Source organism: Pimephales promelas, chromosome 1, assembly GCF_988280905.1.
Source record: "Pimephales promelas chromosome 1, fPimPro1.hap1.1, whole genome shotgun sequence".
Classification (NCBI taxonomy): domain Eukaryota; kingdom Metazoa; phylum Chordata; class Actinopteri; order Cypriniformes; family Leuciscidae; genus Pimephales; species Pimephales promelas.
Genome location: NC_142769.1, coordinates 40,248,397 through 40,267,501, shown reverse-complemented (window position 1 = coordinate 40,267,501; position 19,105 = coordinate 40,248,397). Strand labels below are relative to the sequence as shown.

Sequence of the window (19,105 nt, the reverse complement as noted above, 5' to 3'; positions counted from 1 at the left end):
CTTTAAGTTGCTTATTAAAGAAATATATGCACATGTAACCAGGGATGTTTTCACGCAACTTTGCATTAATAATTCAAAGTTTGCTTTAAGAATGTGATATTTCTTTATTTGGTACCAGAATGTATTTTTTGACATGCATATTTTGTGCTTCTTTACTCTAGGTTAATGTTTTGACATTATGTTTGTAAGACACGCTCCACAGGTACTTTGCATAGAGAGAGTCTTTGGTACTTGTCAAATGGTGAGATTCTTCAAAATACATTTTTGTTACTGAACACAGACAGTTGTGGTTATTTCAGTTGTTTTGTCCTGTGTCACTGTTTGCTTGTTTAAATGTTTTGTATGTTTCACTGATAATCAGCCTTTGCTGGTCTAGCTATCTCCCTGGCTGGTCAAGTGGTCAAGTTACAACATTAAATGACTACCTTGCAAAGTCAAACTGTTGCTGAGTTGTAATATTCTGCATGGATATTGCAAGGAACAGCTGAAAGCATCGTTTATGCCCGTTCTTTGTGTGTATGCGCATGTTTTATTATTTGCCCGGCTCTCTTCCGGAGATCAGCGAGCGGTGACGCGCAGTCTGCTCGTGCACGGCCCCAGAAGTTCGAGCGCTCGGGTGAAGCAAAATGGCGGAAAGCGAGGATGTTACGTTAGACGGCAAACCGCTTCATTCGCTTCGTGTGGCGGATTTAAAAACCGCCCTGGAGCAAAGAGGACTCGCCAAAAGTGGACAAAAAAATGCACTTATTAAAAGGCTGAAAGGGGTGAGTTTGGTTTCAGGGCGGGCTTTTAATACTGTGCGCTTGCTGTCAAGTTGAGCTGAAGACGAGACCCGACAGGCAGGCCAAGTATCGGTGCTTCGAGAGCGGGAATGTTTGTCGAGTGCATATTGAGTTTGTATCGTTTACCGCTTCGCACAGCAGGGTTTTTTTTCTATAATTTTGCAGTTATAACACGTAACTTCTCTAATACATTCATACGGATGTATTCTAAACAGCCTGGGTCATGACAAGCCGAGGTCTCAGAGTTGACATCGTGCCCGCGCGTCGTATGTTTGTAGTTGGGGGCGCGCTTGTCAGTCTCATGTGATGGATGCGCGTGGACACTTGCACAACATTTATAAACATTGCCATTTGTTTCTAACGTAGTTAACGTTGCTAGGTGAAAACAAAAATGGTAAACGCGCTCATTAATTCATTTCGGGCGATTCCAATGGGCTATTTCTATGCAAATCACACAAGTAATTTGGTTTTAAATACGGCGTTTTTGGAGAATATTTCACACTTCTTTCCCTCGTTCAAAATCAAATTAACGTGAAAGGTTTTTCATTCAGTCCCTGACTGTTTTCCATCGACAATTACCGTAACGACCGGTAAACTGTCAGATTAACGGAGTCATCCGCTAAGTATGCGCTAACGTAGTGAATAATTTGAAAGGCTAATGACACTCCCACCCATGATATAAACACTCCCTTCAGCGATCCTAAACACTCATTTGAATCGAGTCGCAAGCAGTCATGTGGTGCTGGTCGGGTGAGTAAGATATTATTTAACGTTATGGGAACTGTCGGAGCTTCAAGCAACACGAGCGTTTGCCATAAAAAAAAATGTTTATTTGTTTCTTGGGTGTAACTGTTACCTGTATGTTCTATAGACCATTTCACAAGATGTAAACAACACTGGTCCAGAAGCACTTCCTGTTTCAGTTTGTAACTGTTTTCTTTATTTCACATGTAAAGGAAACATCTTAAAGATGTTTGTTTAACTTTTTGATTCAGTTTTAAATGTTCTGTTGGTTGTATTTTATCCCAGCTTTTATGTAGTGTTAAAAAACTGAAACAGGAAGTGCTTCTGGACCAGTGTTGTTTACATCATGTGAAATGGTCTATAACTTAGCTGTATTTTAAATGTGCAATCTGCTGTGTTTGTGAAGGCTCTTATGTTGGAGAATCTCCAACGAACATCAACCCAGCACATTGGTCTTCAGCCCAACTCTCAGGTAAGAGATTTCTTTTTTCATTGATATATTTGTCTAAATTATCAACATGATCAAATATTTGCCAAAAACCCATACCACATGCTTCCTGCTTTTTCATGTTATCATTGTGAAGCACCTTTGATACAATCTGTATTGTAAAAAGCGCTATATAAATAAAGGTGGCTTGACTTTTTGATTGATAGTTCATACTTTTGAGGACGTTTTGTTTACATGTTCAGTGAAACATTTAATTGTTATAAATTAAACATTAGATTAGAATAAATTGTATATGATATAATCAATAGGACCATGTTTTTTGGTCTGAAAAGCAACTTGAGTTTACTTGATTATCCATAAAAAAATTAAAGAAAAAATACCATATATTGCAAGATATAGGATGTATCTGTATGCATTCTTGAAAGTAATCTGTTAAGAAAAAAAATCTTCATATAAATAACAACATATCCACCAAATTGCATATTTTTGTTCTGGTTTGGCCTCTTACTAAAATGTAGGTGTTTTTTCCTCAAGTATAAGCTCCATATTCTCTCTATATATCATACTTTATGGACAATAAAATCCTGATGCATCAAATAAACTGCTCCATAAAAAACAACGTATTAACCCTGTAAAGACTGACATATTAAATAATAGTCAGAAAAATCTAAGGAAGTATGTTACTTTTTTTTTTTTTTTTTTTATCTGGAATTGTGAATGAGATGACCTTGATTGGAGTGTGCTTTGTCTTTATGTATTTTAGATTGGGGAGGAGATGAGTCAGAACAGCTTTATAAAGCAGTACCTGGCAAAACAGCAGGAGCTTCTCCGACAGAGACTGGAGAGAGAAGCCCGGGAGGCCACTGAGGCAGATGGTAAGCAGACCCACACGTACATATACACACAGGTTATAACACTGACTTGGATACACCATCTGTGCAGGCATTCTCACCATACAGTGATGCATAATGTAAAGTCTCATACACTCATTTAGTATTTCCAGTGATGAGCCTGCCATGCTAATACTGATGCACCAGTTTTTGTCTGGGTGTACATGAGTTAACTTGACTTCTCACACTTGCAGTGTGCTCTGAGGAAATACTAGGTGGTTTTCAGTGCCATTAAACAGTCATACTCATTATTTGCAGCTTATTATATTGTTTTTTTTTCCACCTGTACATTATTGTTGCTGTGCAATCATAGCTTTCATAGGGACTTTGACTTTCACCTAAGCTTAAGTTTGCATTTTATTTTCAGACTCTTTAGTTTGTAAGATACTTTTTTTTCTCCTTCAATAAGCTAAATTCATGACTTTTGCAATATGTTGCTTTTAGAGAAACAGAGTCCTGCTGGCCCTGAGGAGGATGACCACATGTCGAAGGGTAGCACTTCCTTTCTCCCAGAGAAGGTAAAAAGCTAGTCTTTGAATAAAAGTGCCTTTAAATGTTTGCACAAAGTAAACCTTTATTTGATGTAGTAAGTTTGTGACTGCTGTCAGATATATTTGATCAGCAAATACACAAACTGATTTTTTTGGTTGTAAATAATTTACAAGTGCCAGAGACTGGCTCACATTTTTCAATTTGATTCGTAAGTTCTAGATTTGATTTGATTCTAGTTATATTTTAGTTAAAATGTCAAAAGGTCTGTTTGAATTCATTCTAACATTCATTTGAAATCAATCTATGACCGCCCTAGTGCAATTCATTCCTTTTTGCCTGCAACTCATCTTTTATGATCACTTTATTCACTATATACACAAACATTTGATTGTTTGGGGTCAGTACGATTTTTTTTTTGTGTGCGTGTAAGACATTTTATAGATTTATTCAGCAAGTATGCATTAAATTGTTCAAAAAAGACAGACATAATGTTACAAATGATGTCTATCGTAAATAAATTCTGGTTCTTTAAAATTCCTATTCATCAAAAAATGCAGAAAAATATGTATCATGTTTTCCACACAAATATATAGCCTAGTTTTCAAATGTTTCCTGAGCACCAAGTCAGAATATTAGAATGATTTGTGAAGGATCATGTGACAATGCAGTAATAAACCTTGACCATCACAGGAATAAATAATTTTGTTCTAGTATTTCACAGTATTACTTTTTTTATTTGATATTGTTGATCAAATAAACACAGCTTTGTTAAGCATAAAAGAGAAAAACATCTTAAGATAAAATCTTAACCACCCTAAACTTTTGAACAGTACTGTACATTTGCATATTTTACAATATTTTAGTAATATTTTTAATTTTTAAATATTTTTAAGTAATTTCAATAGAGAGAAGTAGCCTGTTATTTCAACATTTGATTCATGAGAGTGATCAGAATGAATAGCCCATACATGCAATCAGGTGAAAGTGGTAGTGGGTCTTACATACTCATGTTGTGCTTCCAATGATGAGCCTGCCATGCTAATACTGATGCACCAGTTTGACTCTTGTCTCTCTGGGTGTAAGTGAGTTCAACTGAATTTCTCACACTTGCAGTGTGCTCTGAGGAAATAGTAGACAGCTTTTATTTACTGTCAAGCAATCGTATTCTTTTGGCTTATTATATTGTACTATTACTAATGCATAACTAATTACAAATTGTGCCTATGTATGTGTTTAATATTTAATTTACAATGTTTTCCAGCATCACATCGGAAGCATTCATCTGTCTGTCAACCAGGCGGGTGGTGGAGGGTTGCCACAGGACCCTGGGTTAATGGGATCACACAGGTTGGATACAGGGCCTGTTCCTGTGTCTCAAGAATTGCCTGACACTAAAGCTGGGAGGATGTGGCATCCTTCGTTCCTCCAAGGCCACGATGAGGGCGCAACACCCTCCCCTCCACGAGCAGTTGCCTCCTTGTCTGTGCGCGTGGTTGGACAACCAGAGCGTCAAGGCCTGCCAATCATGATGCCCCGTTCCCAAGAGAGAGAGGGAACAGCGCCGGTTGAAGCAGGTCCTGCCCATTCAGTGTTGCAGCTCAGCCGTTCTGCAGCTTGTTCTCAAGTTGATAGCAATGATGATGACGAGGAGGATGATGATGATGACGACGACAGTGGTGATAATGATGAATGGGGCCCTTCCTCACGTGTGAAAAAGGACTTCCGGGCTCCTCCAGTACACCCTCCAGCTGCAGCTGCAGCCCCCCAAAGATCTCGTCGAAAGCTTCAGCCACCTCAACACATCCCTCCCCAGCCACAACCAGTCCACCAGCCGCCTCTGCAGCTCCGTCAACCCACTCCTCCCCCATCACCACCTCCAGAGCTGTCTTTCCCACTACCAGACACTCCCAAACAGAGCCCACATGATCAAGATGAACCAGCCGGCATAGCAGAAGATGCTGCTCCAGGGGCAGGAATGGTCTCTCCTCCATCCCTCAAAAGACAGGAGTCCAGCTCCAGTTCTAGATCCAGCAGCCCAGAACCCCCATCCACACGGAGACCTGGTCCCCTTAGCCTGCTGGTGCAAAAAATGGAGTCTGAGGGCGTGTTTGGTGCACAGAAGGTAGGGATGGAGGGAGAGAGAGAAGGAGAAATGGAAGTTGAAGTGCAGGGGGGTGGCAAACCAGCAGCACAAGACTCCGCTCAGCAGCTTCTCGGGTCAGAGGTGTCCATACCAGTACCCACAATGACCCCGGCTCAACATGATGCACAAGATTCTGAGTTGCAGAAAGAGAAAGATGAGGAGAAAGAAAATAAGAAGGTAGACGAGACCTCTGCACCATTCCGTTTGACATCACCCACAACTTTCCCACCTAAGAGAAAACCAATTTTCTCAGAGGTCCCACCACCTGAGTCATTTAAGTCACCCTCCAAACCTCAGGTGTCAGTCCTTACCACAGGGCCAAAGCGCTCTGAAGATATTGATATGGAGATAGAGGCCTCTACAGAAATGGCTGAATCAAAACATAAGGGGGTCAAACAAATGAAGGTTCTGGAGAAAGAGGCACTTAAACCAGCAGAAGCAAGTAAAAAGGCCCTAAAATCGCCACACGCTACTGAAAAAGGAGAAATAGATAAAACGAGAGAAAGTTCACTGAGAGAAAAATCTCCTGAACGACGCGCATCAACGTCAAGTCAGTCATCATCATCTGATACAGATTCAGAATCATCCTCCTCTCGTTCTTCAAGCTCTCCTTCACAGGAAAAGTCTAGCCCACCAAGCCAAAAGAAGGTGAGTAATTATTTCATTTTGTTGGTTAATTCTGCCTTTGGTGTGTTTTGATGAAGAACCTGCCATGCTAATACTGATGCACCAGTTTGACTTGTGTCTCTCTGGGTGTACATGAGTTCAGCACAACTTCTCACACTCATAGTGTGATCTGAAGACAAACACAAAGGATATTTAATAATCAATAAAGTACATGATGGAATGAATTCACTATAAATATGATCTTTGATGATATTGTCCTCTAGGATGAGAAAGAGAAAAGAAGAGATGTTGAAGAAAAAAAGAAGGCTCAGTCTTTCAGGTCAGCAAAGTATTTCATTGATGCACTACATTGGTACAAAAACACAATGCAAAAATGTATATTTTATTTTTAAATTCATTAATGAGCTTTAAACAATATACACAATAAAATGAAACCATTAAGATGCATTCACAGACACAATATATATTTTTTTTATCTTTCTGATCTTGCTGTATCTCTTTTTTGAAGTACTTACAGAATGTAATGTTAAAATTACTCTGTTTTTTTAGGTATGCACAACATTTATTCTCTGTATTTATTTTATTAATCCATCAAGCTCAAATAACTGAATTTTACTGAAATTCACTGGTCAAACAGTGGAAAATCCTTGTCATTCAAGTTACAAGCATTCCTTATTGTCTTTCACATCTCATTGAATTATCTCATAACCATTGTCTTCCCTTTGAGCTCTTTGGAATCAGAGAAATTTGTCCTAATGCAGGACCACCCACCATGTGTGAGCTCAGAAATGCATGAGCTCAAACTCTTCCGTCTGTTGTCATGCATAGTTTAGTGAGATTGCTCATTTGCTCTCATTCAGTGCTTTCCCACCAGGACATCCAGCAGATGGGAAGATGGATCATTTACTCACCCTCATGTCGTTTCAAACTCCTTAAGATTTTGTTTATCTTTGAAACAATTAAAGAAATTTTAAATTAAATCTGAGAGATTTCTGTGCCTCCATTGACAGTCTTTGCAACAATTAAAATATCTTCATTTGTGTTTCAAACATGAACAAAAGTCTGACTGGTTTGGATTCACATGAGGATGAGTAAATGATGACAGAACTTTCATTTTTGTGTGAACTAACCCTTTAATGCAATATTAAGTTAAGTTAATATAAATAATAATTTTAATAATGCAGTGAGGAGAGCTGTGAGAATTTATGAAGAAAATACTGAATAATGGTTGTATGTAGTTTTGTAAGAAGGACTACAATAATTAATTCTGACTAATAATTAGAAATGAAGCCAAAAACATCCTAATAAACTTCTCATTGTGTGTATATATACTAGAAATGTTTTCCCGGAGTTCTACAGTGACACAAGAAAGTTATACATTTCTGTACTTCATCAAAAAGTGTTAGAACTAAATAGAGAGAGCCTGATGAAAACAAATAAGTGCAAATTAGCAATGTATTATATGTTAAGCTAAATGATCTGAGAGTGCAAAAGTATGTGATGATCCTTTACTTTCAGTATCTAGTGTAATCTCTTTTTTTAGCAGCAGAATGGCAACCACACGTTTCCAGTGTGGATCAGTCCTGCACATTATGTCTGGAGGAAATTTAGCCAGTTCTTCTATACAACACTGCTTAACTCTGATGTTGTTGGACTTCCTTGCATGACTTATTTAAATATCTTCCTATTTTATCTAAATATGCTGGACCTAAAACCATAGCTTTGCAACCTTTTCCAGCCAAGCAAGCATCAACTTTTTTTTTTTTTAAAGATTCTCTTGGATAAATGGTCAATATAAAATGGAAAATGCTAACATTTGTGTTTAGCTAGATTCTCTTAATCTAGTCGGATGAAGAATCTGATAACAACTAAAGTAAAATGTATGAAATAAAAAAAATAAATCTTAAAGGGATAGTTCTCAAAAAAAAAAATCTAAATTCTGTAATTTTGCCTTAATCTCATGTGGTTCAAAATCTGTATGATTTTCGTTCTTCTGTGCAACATTAAATGATAAATGTCTGTGTATTTTCGGGTTGGTTACCAGCAGTTTTCTTCATCTTTTGAGCTCTGCAGAAGAAAGTCATACAGGTTTTGGTTTTTAACCACATAAACCAGATGCCTTTTTTCGTCAACTATCCCTTTAAATGTTTACAAACGTAATCTTTCTGTTAGTTCTGGTCATTGGCTAGAAACGTACTATACACTCCTATCCAAATAATTTGTGTTGACTGTTTTGAGGTAAAATGTACGGGCGGTTGTATTTTTAATCAGGCGTTCTATGTGACAGCCTATCAACCGGCGTGGCCTTGGAGGAGGGGTCCTGCTTGTACTCCTCACACTTCCCCCAGCACTGCTCAATATGGCTGCTCTGTGAGCGCCGCCGTGACTATACCGACGCATTGCACAAGAGAGAAAAAAAACACAGCTTTGCTGCGCGTCCGCTTCTCACATTTCTTCCTACGCATCCGTGACCGGCAGAACCGGTATAGAATCGGTCGTCGCGGTCCAGGTTACAGCCTGACAATATGCTGTCGGACGGCAACAAAAACGGGTAAGGGTTGAGACGGGAGAGAGAGTGGGAGAGGTGGTTTCTAGAAATACCCTACGGCGCTAGGTTAGCACATCGTTAAGGTGATAGATATTTATATTGTGGTCATAATCGATCGAGCGATTGCGTTTATACGGTGGTCCCTGTACTATCTTTAACGTTAGTTAAATGTGCAACGAAACGTCATTTTATCTTTAGTGCTGTCTCGAAATGCGGACATGGCTGTGGTTTAATACCCAGTGATCTGCCTACCAGTATAGCATTTTTGGCGTCGTCATGATCCAAATGAATTAGATGCCGCATATGATGTCCAAAAATGCTTATGGCATCTCATTTGGGTTTTTAAACGCAGACGTTTTCGTCATTATGTTGGGGGAAGGGGTTCTTGTTCAGGCACTTGGGTTTTATAAAGGATGTGGGCAATTCTCTGGCATTTTTAATGACTAGAGATGCATGTAGTGTTTAATTAGTAATGGAGATACCCGTGTCCACGATGGCATGTCTGAAAAGGATTTCAGCATCTCATGTTATGAATAAAACAATGTTAACTCGGCTTGCATTTCACTCAAATCCATTTAACAGCGTAGCTATTTAAGTAAGCAATTAGGTGTAGTGTAAGTGTTGCTTGGCGCTTGATATTGTGGTAAGGAAACGCTAAGAGTGATCCATAGTTAAAATTATTATGCCTAAAGTTAAGTGATCCAAATATTAACACAGATCTCTGTGTTGGGGTTCAATACTGCTTTGCTTGAAGGAAAGCAAATCCTAAGCATGGTGCTCAAATGCTAGTTATTGAAAGTCCTCAGGAGGAAAGGGGATGCATCCTAGTGACCACTTCTGTATATGAATATTATTTTTAGTTAGTCTGAAGAGATTATTATTCGTTAACTTTTATTAAGTGTCTTACTGCAAGGAAAATGAACTCTGGGTCCACTGTAGTTCCGTTTGAGCTAGTCTTTCAGGTTTTCCTCTTGGTTATTGCCAGCTTTGCATTCATGTGTAAATGCTAAGTATTCTAAGCGCTTGGCTGTTTTGTCCACAGGGGCTCTAGCTACCCGTCCCCCTTCCCCTCAGCATGTGTTGACTGCTTTAATACAAAGGGAAAGGGTTGTGCTCAGAGAACCCAGAGGCAGTTTTTCCCTCCTCAGAGCAAATGGCATCAGGTCTGTGTTGTCTCTGGAGACCACGGTGCCAAGGTGTGCTGCACAGGTGTATGTTTATGTGTGTGGGAGAGGGATTGGTTATCTATAGAACAATGAATGCGATTGAATCTCCTGTAGGAATTGGAATGTCAGGAGACGCTTAATCTGTTCCCCTGCCAGTGCTTTGTTTGCCGCGGTATAAATTTGTTATATCAAAAGTGTTGCATACGATACAGTCAAATCTGAACACTGTCGTATGTGTTTGAACGGTTTTATTGTTGTGAAGGCTAATGGTGGTTCTGGCTCATGAATGTTATCAGAAGTACACTATTCAAAAGTATGATCTAAATATTTAAATATTATGGAGAAAAGTCTTTTATGTACACCAAGGCTGCATTTATTATATTAAAAATGCTGTAGAACAGTAATAATACTGTGGAATATTACAATTTTAAAAAACAATTTTCTTATTTATTATTTTAAAATGTAATTTATTCCTGTGATTTTCAGCATCATTACTCCAGTTTTAAGTGTTGCATTATTCTTCAGAAGGCATTCTAATATGCTGATTTGCTGCTCTGGAAACATTTCTTATTATCAATGTTAAAAACAGTTGTGCTGCTGCTTAATATTTTTGTGAAAACTGTGATGGGCCTCAGTTATGACTTTGAAGCCCTGGGAAGTTTTCATGAGAGTGTGCACACTTATGTGGTGGAAAGTTCAAAGGCATCAAAGCGAATATTTGTTACCAAGCAACCATTCGCTTGATTTTTATTTGAACTTAACAAGGTGAGTGGGCTATGTAAAGCATGGCAATTTTAATGCATCATTTACTTAAAAATAGTGTTTACTTAATACATATATGTACTGAGATTTGTATGCATTGTATAACAAACTAGTGGTTTCTTAAATCAGATTTTTTTTTTATCAGACTCACTGCTGCACGCATGTTACATCAAGTATACTTAAATTTATCTTCCTTTTAATTCATCTGTTTGCAGTTGTATTTCCTCTCTAGCTGTACAATTCAGTACTACAGATAACTCATAATTCACACAAATTGAATGCGTGTATTATTTGTGTAATCGGGCCTTGGTTAATGACAATAGGTAGTGTTGTATTTGTTTTTCCCTCCAAATGTTTGCAAGTTTTCTGACTGTGGTTGAAAGATATCTTGTTGTTATGTATGTGTGTAATGCTGGATGTGAGAGTCATTTAGCCAGGCAGTTATTTATAGGTGGAGTGACCCAGATCAAGCAGCCTCAGCCCCCTTACCCCTTACTCTCTTTCTGTCTCTCTTTCTCTTGTTCACTGACTCTTTTTCTCTAGGGAGGTAAAGCAGGAAGCTCTCTCTGAGCCTGCAGGCCAAGTTGCTATGGAGCTGGAGGGCCGCTCGCATTCAGAGAGTGCTCTGCAACAGTCTGACCAACAGGGGGCAGAATCAAGCGACTCCCACCCCGAGGAGGTAAGAAGGTCCACAGAACGAAGACCCAGTGGAAACTATAACCCTGAAATATGACAAGGGGATAACTGAAGTTTGTGAGACATTTCTATCTGAAACTTTTGAAGCCAAAGTGATCTCAAATTGTCATCTTTCTTCAGATTCGGTTATATTTATATCAGGTTCAGGATATTAGATTACTGTTACCATTGTTTAATTTAACTCGGTAGCAGCAGCTGTGGCAATGTCTGGGGGATGTGGATGGCTAATAATGTGTGAAATTAGAAACAGAGTAGGTCATTGCGTGTGTGAGAGGGAATGAATCAGTGCTAATTTTAGATGGGCATTTTACATTTTTCTATTTAATATAAATCTTTTTGTAGCTTAAAAGAGTGTTAGATGGGTTGGAGTGGTCAACTAGTTGTTCATTAACCAGATAGTAGATTGAGGTCAGCAATTTTTACTTATTTTACTGTCAATATTTTTAAAAGTGGTACTTTATAGAAGTTTAGAGATGCTTTTTGCAATCTCCATCTGATAATCCTCTTGAAAAGTTACATCTCTACATTTAACACTTTTTATAAAACAATCCCACTTAATGTGCCATAAGTGTCTTTCAGTTGTAGGAAGCAGATGATAGACCCTGGCAACATGTAGTTAGAGATGTAGGCTCTTTCTGTTTTCTCTCCCTTTTTTTTCCTGCTATTTCTATCTCTCTGCCACTCTGTCTTTTGCTCTTGTTCCCTTTCTCTTTTTATCTCTGGATCTAGTAGTATGATTGTTTTGTGGTTTAAAATCCCATTGATTGCTTTGTTGTGAAGGTGCCCTCCCCTCTTCCATTGCTCATACTGGTACCTGCATACTGCCACCACCTCTTCTCCTCTACCACCTCCATCACCTGCCCCGCTATGCCCAAGCGTCTCGGCTGTACCTGAGCTAGGCCCCCAGAGTCGCCACTGCACACTTAGACTGACGGAACCTGCCGGATCATTGGCCACTACTTCGTCATACAAAACTGATGTGGCCTCCTGATGGAACTGCTTATGAGAAGCCAAAATAGCTGGTGAGCTGGAGGTGTCAGTCGTGTTTGTGGAAAACAAAGAATGCTGCTCACCAACAAAGACTTTTTTCAAAGTGTGAATGCTAACCGAACACAAACATCAGATGGACTTCTGTCATCATGATGGGAACAGTCTTGACGCCTCCTGCTATTTTCACTCACACTTACGTACTTGAAAGAACTGATTATCTGCACAGACTCTACACAAACACCTGCTGCTTCTCACATGCCTGTGGACTGAGCTCAATGCTTTGAGCAGTCTGAGATAATGAAGCGATGCTTATGGACTAATCACTGGATTTGCCACCAACTATTTTTCCTGTCATTTATTCAGTTTGTCAACAGCCATGCAGCACTAATACAAATGGACTTGCTGGGATATTTCAAAGAACTTTATGCTTCAGTCTGACAAAATAACCTTCCCTGAAAATTCTCCGATAAACTTGTGGACAGCATGAGCATTGCCCTTTGCAAAACGTTGAAAAAGGAAACCATCTCTACCAATGTGTTTTTGTGGCACACCATGTGTACAAAGGACTTTCAGTTTATGCAGATGATAAAATGCTGTGACAGATTGCTACCAGTCTTTTGGCTTATCAAACATCATGTGATTCTCGTTGGTTTGTAATGAGGATGGCCAGTGAGGACACCGGGAGTTTTTTGCCATGCTTCCGTTGTTTCCTGAACACTCGACAACTTAAAAGACTTTCAAAGACCATTGGGATCACAAATCCCACCACGAGAAAAAAAAAAAACATTGAAAATCATTGAAACAAAGTGCAGTTCCTGTCAGCCGGCCAATCAGCACACTCAATTGTGATCGTATCTCGCCCTCACTTCTCAGCCTCCTCTGATTGGACCTTTGTTGCCTAGATACAGTGCACACTGCTGTGCGGTTGGGCCATAGCCAAGCCAGAGAGGAATCAGGTGTCAATGGTACCAGGAAAACCCTTTTTCCCAAGATGTATTTGTTTTTTAATAACTTAGTGGAAAGAAGGTTTTTTGCTTTGTTAATGATGAGGTTAGAGGGTGTTGGTAATCCTGTACTTTACAGCACATATGGGAAAGTAGGGAAATTTAATCAAACATTTGTTAGCTAAAGTTATGTTAAAGTAAAAACTAAAGCCATGTAGGGGACTTTTAAATCCAGAAACAGTTTATAATAAATGGTGGGATTCTCAAAGCAACTGTACATTATTGGTGTAACTGATAGCTGTGCATCTGTTCTTCCCCCCTCTCCTTTTTCTCATTCCCCTCCTTTTCCCAATGTCTCTTTTGTCTGTTGTGTCTGTCTCTTCCTCCACACATCCACTGGGATCTTGTTTCTCCTCCTCTATTTCATTTCAGAGCTCCACTGCAAAATCGTTTGCTGCCCGAAAGATCTCCCTGAGCAGTAAGTGTCTTTTGAAAAGTTTGTTTCTCTTACCCCATGTCTACTGACAGGTTGCTGCAGCCCATTCTGTGCATTTCTCTTCTAAGAAAAGTAATAATTGTCCCTGCACTGCCTATTTAAACCAGCTGATCTTGAACCTTAATTAGTAACGTGTGGGATACTGTCCGCACCAAAGTGCAGTTTTTACAACAACTAGAGTGATGCAAATTAAATTACGTTGCACCAAAAATCAATGTAAGACGTGATGTAGCGGTCCACTTTGAAAGTAGTGCATTGCATGTGCTGTGCATTGTTGAAATAAACCGCTCCAATTGTTGAGCTGCAACGTTAACAACTTTTCTCTTTTTATCGAAAATGTTTGTTCAAATAACTTGAATTGTAATTGCATCTGTTAAATCTTAATTTAACTTATATGTATTACATTACCTGTTCTTTCATACTTAAGGAAACTAAAGTAAATTGCACTACTATTCAAGTGAAAAGAGGGATTACAGAGTCAATTAGGAATTGTTTCGCTATGCTCCTTTACCAGTCATTTACAGATGGATCTGGCTGTGCAGATTTGTGATTTAGTTTTTCTTTGCACTAGGTAAAACCGAGATTGCATCATCTGAGTCAGAGCCTGTGGGCGGAGCCAGCAGGAAGAGAAGGTGGGGGTCTAGTACAGCAGTCACCGCCAAAAAGCCGTCAATCAGCATCACCACTGAATCGCTGAAGGTAAATCACCCAAGACCACCCCACATGACATTAGCAGGTGTGCAATGAATAGCTGCCTGTTCTTGACAGCTGCTTGAATAAATTCAACGTTATAGGGTCAGAGTTTTATTTGATGAAAAGCTTAAATGTATAGACCATGTATAGTTTGGACAGAATTTAACTGAATAAGATTATCAGTTCTGTGCTTTAATAGTACTGCTTAAAAGTATATGTCTTTTATGTGACTTAAAAATGTTCATCTTTACAGACACTGATTCCAGACATCAAGCCCATACAGGAGGCGGTGGTCGAACTGCATCCAGACGAGAGCCGTCTCTCTGTGGACGAGGACTCATCTGGGCCTCGTGAGCGAGAGGAACCAGAAGAGGATCAGGGTCTCAAGATCAGACGCACAGTGACACAGGTGAGCACAGGCTTATGACTGGCTGACAAAACAAATGTTAAGGTTTGACTTAGGAGTAGTATAGGAGGAACACCAGTGCTGAAGGCTGCGGCACAATACTGCAGAATTAACTTTAGTCATTTTAAAGCATTAAGTGACTTTAGGAGTCGATCTTTTTATAGGAAAGCATTTTGTCAAGCATTTTTCTTGTCCCTTTAAACAGATTGTTCCGTCTGATGGACATGAGAATGGGCAGAAAGAAATGGAAGAGGAGGAGGATGATGAAGAAGAACCAAAATGGACCGGAGGAGAGAAGGAAATACATAAGAAACAGGAGAGCTCCCCTGATGCTAGCATAGAAACACAGGAAGGTGATTCCAAGAAAGGTAATTCCTTAATTTGCTACTGTTATTCCCACATATCCTTGTTTTTTTTACAAGCAAGATTATAATTGTTTTTATTTTGCTCTCTCAGTCACTCCCAATGATTCGTTGGTGCGGCGCTCCATCAGTCAGCAGAAATCAGGAGTATCCATAACTATTGACGACCCCATTAGGACAGGTCGCCAACTGTCTCCTCCTCGTGGAAAAACCTCCAAAATCATACACGTATGCAACCTGGTAAGCACCAGATGACGTTCATTTCACTGCTTAGTGTCTCACTGTAATGTAGGGATGTCTCAAATAAAAATATTTTAAAAGTGTTAATAGTGCCACTGAACTGCTAAAAGCTTTAACTCTTATGAGGAACATTATACTTCAGGGTCAGATTTCTTGTGTTATGATGGAGACACTAATAGTTTTGCTGATCTTTTGACTCCTGCTCTCAACTGTTTCTGTCTAGGTGCGACCCTTCACCTTAGGGCAGCTGAAGGAGTTGTTAAATCGGACTGGTACATTGGTGGAGGAGGGTTTCTGGATCGATAAGATCAAATCTCACTGCTATGTCACAGTAAGATTGCTCTTTATTATTTTTAAAGCTCATTATTATTATTTATTTTATTTTTTTACGACTTCAAAGATTCAATTATGAAAAAATTATATTTAAAATAAATGCTTTTCTTTTGAACTTTCTATTCATCAAAGAATCCTAAATAATACATGTTTCCACAAAAATAATAATAATGTTTTTAACATTGAAAATAATAAGAAATATTTCTTGAACACCAAATAGCATATTCGGATCATTTCTGAAGGATCATGTGACACTGAGGACTGAAGTAAAATTCAGCTTTGCATCACAGGAATCAATAGAAAAGTTATTTTAATTTGTAATATTTCTCAATATTACTGTTTTAGTTTTTTCAAATAAACGGTAGTGGATTTGTTTTATTCTGTATTGTTTATTTTTGTCCCCTGATGCATTAGTTTAGTTTAACCTTCCTTCTGTCATGTTCTATCGCAGTACTCCAATATAGAGGAAGCAGCGGCCACTCGAGAAGCACTGCACGGTGTGAAATGGCCTGCGAGTAATCCCAAAGTGCTACGGGTGGATTTTTGCGAGCAGGATGAGGTCAGAACAGTTTGGCACAATTTGCTTCACTTGCTTTTATTGCTGTCTCCATTCTCTTGTTATAATTTAGTCATTCTCCTGTTATTATACAAACTTTATATGCTTCTCATTTTGTGATTTCATGTGTGTCCAGTTGGACTTCCATAAAGGTATCGTGTCCAGTGACCGTGTAGGTCATGACACTCAAGCCTCAGGCCGCCCTGCCGCACATCCGCCACTCCCACCTCCAAACCACGAAAAAGAGAAGGACAGAGAAAGAGAGCGAGACGGAGGGGCTACAGCTGTGAGAGACCAGTGGGCCGAGAGAGAGCGAGCGATGGAGAGGAGAGAGAGGACTCGTTCTGAGCGGGAGTGGGACCGGGATAAAGTGAAAGATTTCGGTAAGGAAGACCGAAACGACAAAACGAGAAGGTCTCGATCACGGGACCGAAGACGCAGAGAGAGAGGCAAGAGCAAAGAGAAGAGAGTGGAAAAGAAAGGTGAGGGGAAACTGAATCTGATCTATGTTTACCAATACATCTATCTTGAGCTAAGATCTATTTTGATTTGACATTGTCTCCAATTTTCAGATAAACCAGAAGAACCTCCTGTAAAACTTCTTGACGACCTGTTCCACAAAACTAAAGCAGCTCCCTGTATATACTGGTTACCCCTCACAGATGAACAGGTTAGCATGACTTCCTCTAATCACATACAACCATCAAACCCCCCCCCACACCCCCTTCAATTTAAGGCTTGGCTGTTTTCCAGGCAACACAGAGAGCTCTGGAGCGTGCTGAGCGCAAAAAGGAGCGAGAGAAGAGGAGGCAGGAACTCCAGGAGGAAGAGGTCAAAAAACGAGAAGAATGGAGGGGTAGAGCAAAAGGCCGTGACAGAGAGGGAGGGAACACGGGCGGACCAGGAGCAGGTGTTGTGAGACGTTCAACTGAGGGAGAGAGAGACAGAGGACAGGAAAGAGAGAGAGAAAGAGGTAGAGAGGCAGAACAGAGGAGAGATGGCCACAGAGCCCGCGGTAGCAACTCCAAACCTGCAGGGGGCAGCAGACGCTCACAGAGCCGTAGCAGCACCTCCAGAGACAGACGCCACTGAGTGTACAAGTTTGTTTGAGCGAGTGGATAAGTGTGAGAGGGATTTGTAAGATCAGAGTCATCAGCATGATGACAGGCTCTAAGGACGATAAATGCCGGTCTTTTTCCACTCATTAAAGGGATAGTCCAGAGAAAAATGAAAGTTTTGTCATTTACTCACCCTCACGCTCTTCCAAACCTGTATGACTTTCCTCTGCAGTAAAGATAATATTTTAAATGTTTCAGCTGTTTTTGTCTATCCAATAGTCAAAAACTTTGAAGCAACCCCACTGACTTTTATTGAATGGACAAAACTTTTTTTTCTTCTTTTTACTTTTAATTTCTAAATATTTCTTCTGTTCCATGCACAGGTTTGGAACAACATTGATGGTCGGCAAATAACTGAATTTTCATTTTAACTGAACTGTTCCTTTAACACCTTAGTCACTCAACACTGTTTTAGGTGAAACTTTTTTTTTTTTTTTGTCTTCCCAAGAATCTCAATTGAATCAGGACTAATACGAATGAAGGGTCTGGTGAATGTTTATTTTTAAAACTAATTAGGTTTGTGTTTGTGTATCAGTGTTCTGTTTAAAGCTCACAAACACCAAAGTCAAGAGGCTATCAATCCTATTCCTTCTCTCCACCGCAGTCCTCGCTTGTATTTTAATTTATAGTTCAACTAGAGCCACTTTAGGCTTGAAGGTAGTTAAATCAGCGCATTATTATGGGACTTGAAGTACTGTATACAGATTCAATTAATATATTTCCAAATGGATGGGAAAAAAAAGTCCCCTGTCCAATGTTTCAGTCACTATTGTGAGTTAACAGAGCCAGTCCTGCTGTCGACGCTGATCTCACATAAGATCTGATTGATTAAAGAAACTACTACTGATGTCCAATCCTATGAACCGCACTGTAGATTCATTTGTTAGATTCTCACCTCCACCTTCGACAGTTCTCTTCTTTCCCTGGTCTTATGAAGTTGTGTACTGTTCATCTCTGAATCCGACAAGGTAAAAATTTAACCTTTGTAGAGAAGATAGCAAGAGGCCTTTTAATATTATTTTAATGTTTTAGTTTTGAAGATAAATTGCAAGATATTCTCTCTTTGGATTATTTTCTTTATGAATGTGCAGAATGTACAAAGACTAATAAAAAAAAAAAAACGGAAGGATTTTTTTTTTTTTTATGTGAATTGAAGTTTGTTTTCATTGATGCCAAGAATAATTTTGGCAATAACCCACAGCAGTTGGAGAGAATACAACACACTATGAATTGCTAAAGTCAGCAGTGACATTTACTGGTCCAGGTGTGGAAAAGATATTTTCTAAAAATGATGTTCAGATATTTTCATTACAGCTTGTCAATTGATTTTTCCAGACTTCGGAAATCCATTCTGTCGCAAATTAGTTTTGCTCTAAAATATTCCTTTATAACATTGTAAATATTGTTGCCTATATATTGTTCTTTTGAGTGTTTTCACAGGCTTAAAATTGAATACAAAACAGTGTGAAATGTCAAGTCTTTTGAGTCTTTTCTACACTAAACAATTGTTTAAATCTAATAATTAAGAACAATAGCATTCAATTGAGAAATTACCGAAAGCTTTAGAAAAGAGATCAGTGACAAGTGCCTGGAAAATCCATGTAGGTACAGCAGCTTTTTTTCATTAAACCCATTAATAATGGTCATTGTTTGAATTCTCTGATTTTTT

The 19,105-nt window shown here is 39.1% G+C and overlaps 1 protein-coding gene and 3 non-coding genes across 4 annotated transcripts; all 4 read left to right on the top strand.

The window, feature by feature from the left end:
- Positions 1-592: 592 nt before the first annotated feature.
- acin1b (apoptotic chromatin condensation inducer 1b) lies at positions 593-18,912 on the top strand. Its single transcript, XM_089129686.1, has 17 exons — positions 593-764; positions 1,933-1,998; positions 2,738-2,849; positions 3,309-3,382; positions 4,618-6,147; positions 6,390-6,445; positions 11,146-11,281; positions 13,665-13,710; positions 14,300-14,427; positions 14,675-14,830; positions 15,033-15,195; positions 15,284-15,429; positions 15,653-15,760; positions 16,214-16,321; positions 16,455-16,800; positions 16,891-16,988; positions 17,072-18,912. The coding sequence occupies exons 1-17, from the start codon at positions 627-629 to the stop codon at positions 17,408-17,410; spliced, it is 3,750 nt and encodes a 1,249-aa protein (XP_088985812.1). The 5' UTR covers positions 593-626; the 3' UTR covers positions 17,411-18,912.
- LOC120462619 (small nucleolar RNA U6-53/MBII-28) lies at positions 2,972-3,073 on the top strand. Its single transcript, XR_005618392.1, has one exon. It is a non-coding gene; the product is annotated as a small nucleolar RNA U6-53/MBII-28 (small nucleolar RNA).
- LOC120462618 (small nucleolar RNA U6-53/MBII-28) lies at positions 4,373-4,484 on the top strand. Its single transcript, XR_005618391.1, has one exon. It is a non-coding gene; the product is annotated as a small nucleolar RNA U6-53/MBII-28 (small nucleolar RNA).
- Positions 6,193-6,304, top strand: LOC120462620 (small nucleolar RNA U6-53/MBII-28). Its single transcript, XR_005618393.1, has one exon. It is a non-coding gene; the product is annotated as a small nucleolar RNA U6-53/MBII-28 (small nucleolar RNA).
- Positions 18,913-19,105: the final 193 nt, after the last annotated feature.

What these genes read in the sequence shown, in the direction of transcription:
- acin1b (XM_089129686.1), top strand. Translation starts at nt 627, where the DNA reads ATGGCGGAAAGCGAGGATGTTACGTTAGACGGCAAACCGCTTCATTCG. An exon ending in TTATTAAAAGGCTGAAAGGG is followed by an intron (nt 765 to 1,932) that starts GTGAGTTTGGTT and finishes GTGTTTGTGAAG; the next exon opens with GCTCTTATGTTGGAGAATCT. An exon ending in GGAAGGTGATTCCAAGAAAG is followed by an intron (nt 15,196 to 15,283) that starts GTAATTCCTTAA and finishes TTGCTCTCTCAG; the next exon opens with TCACTCCCAATGATTCGTTG.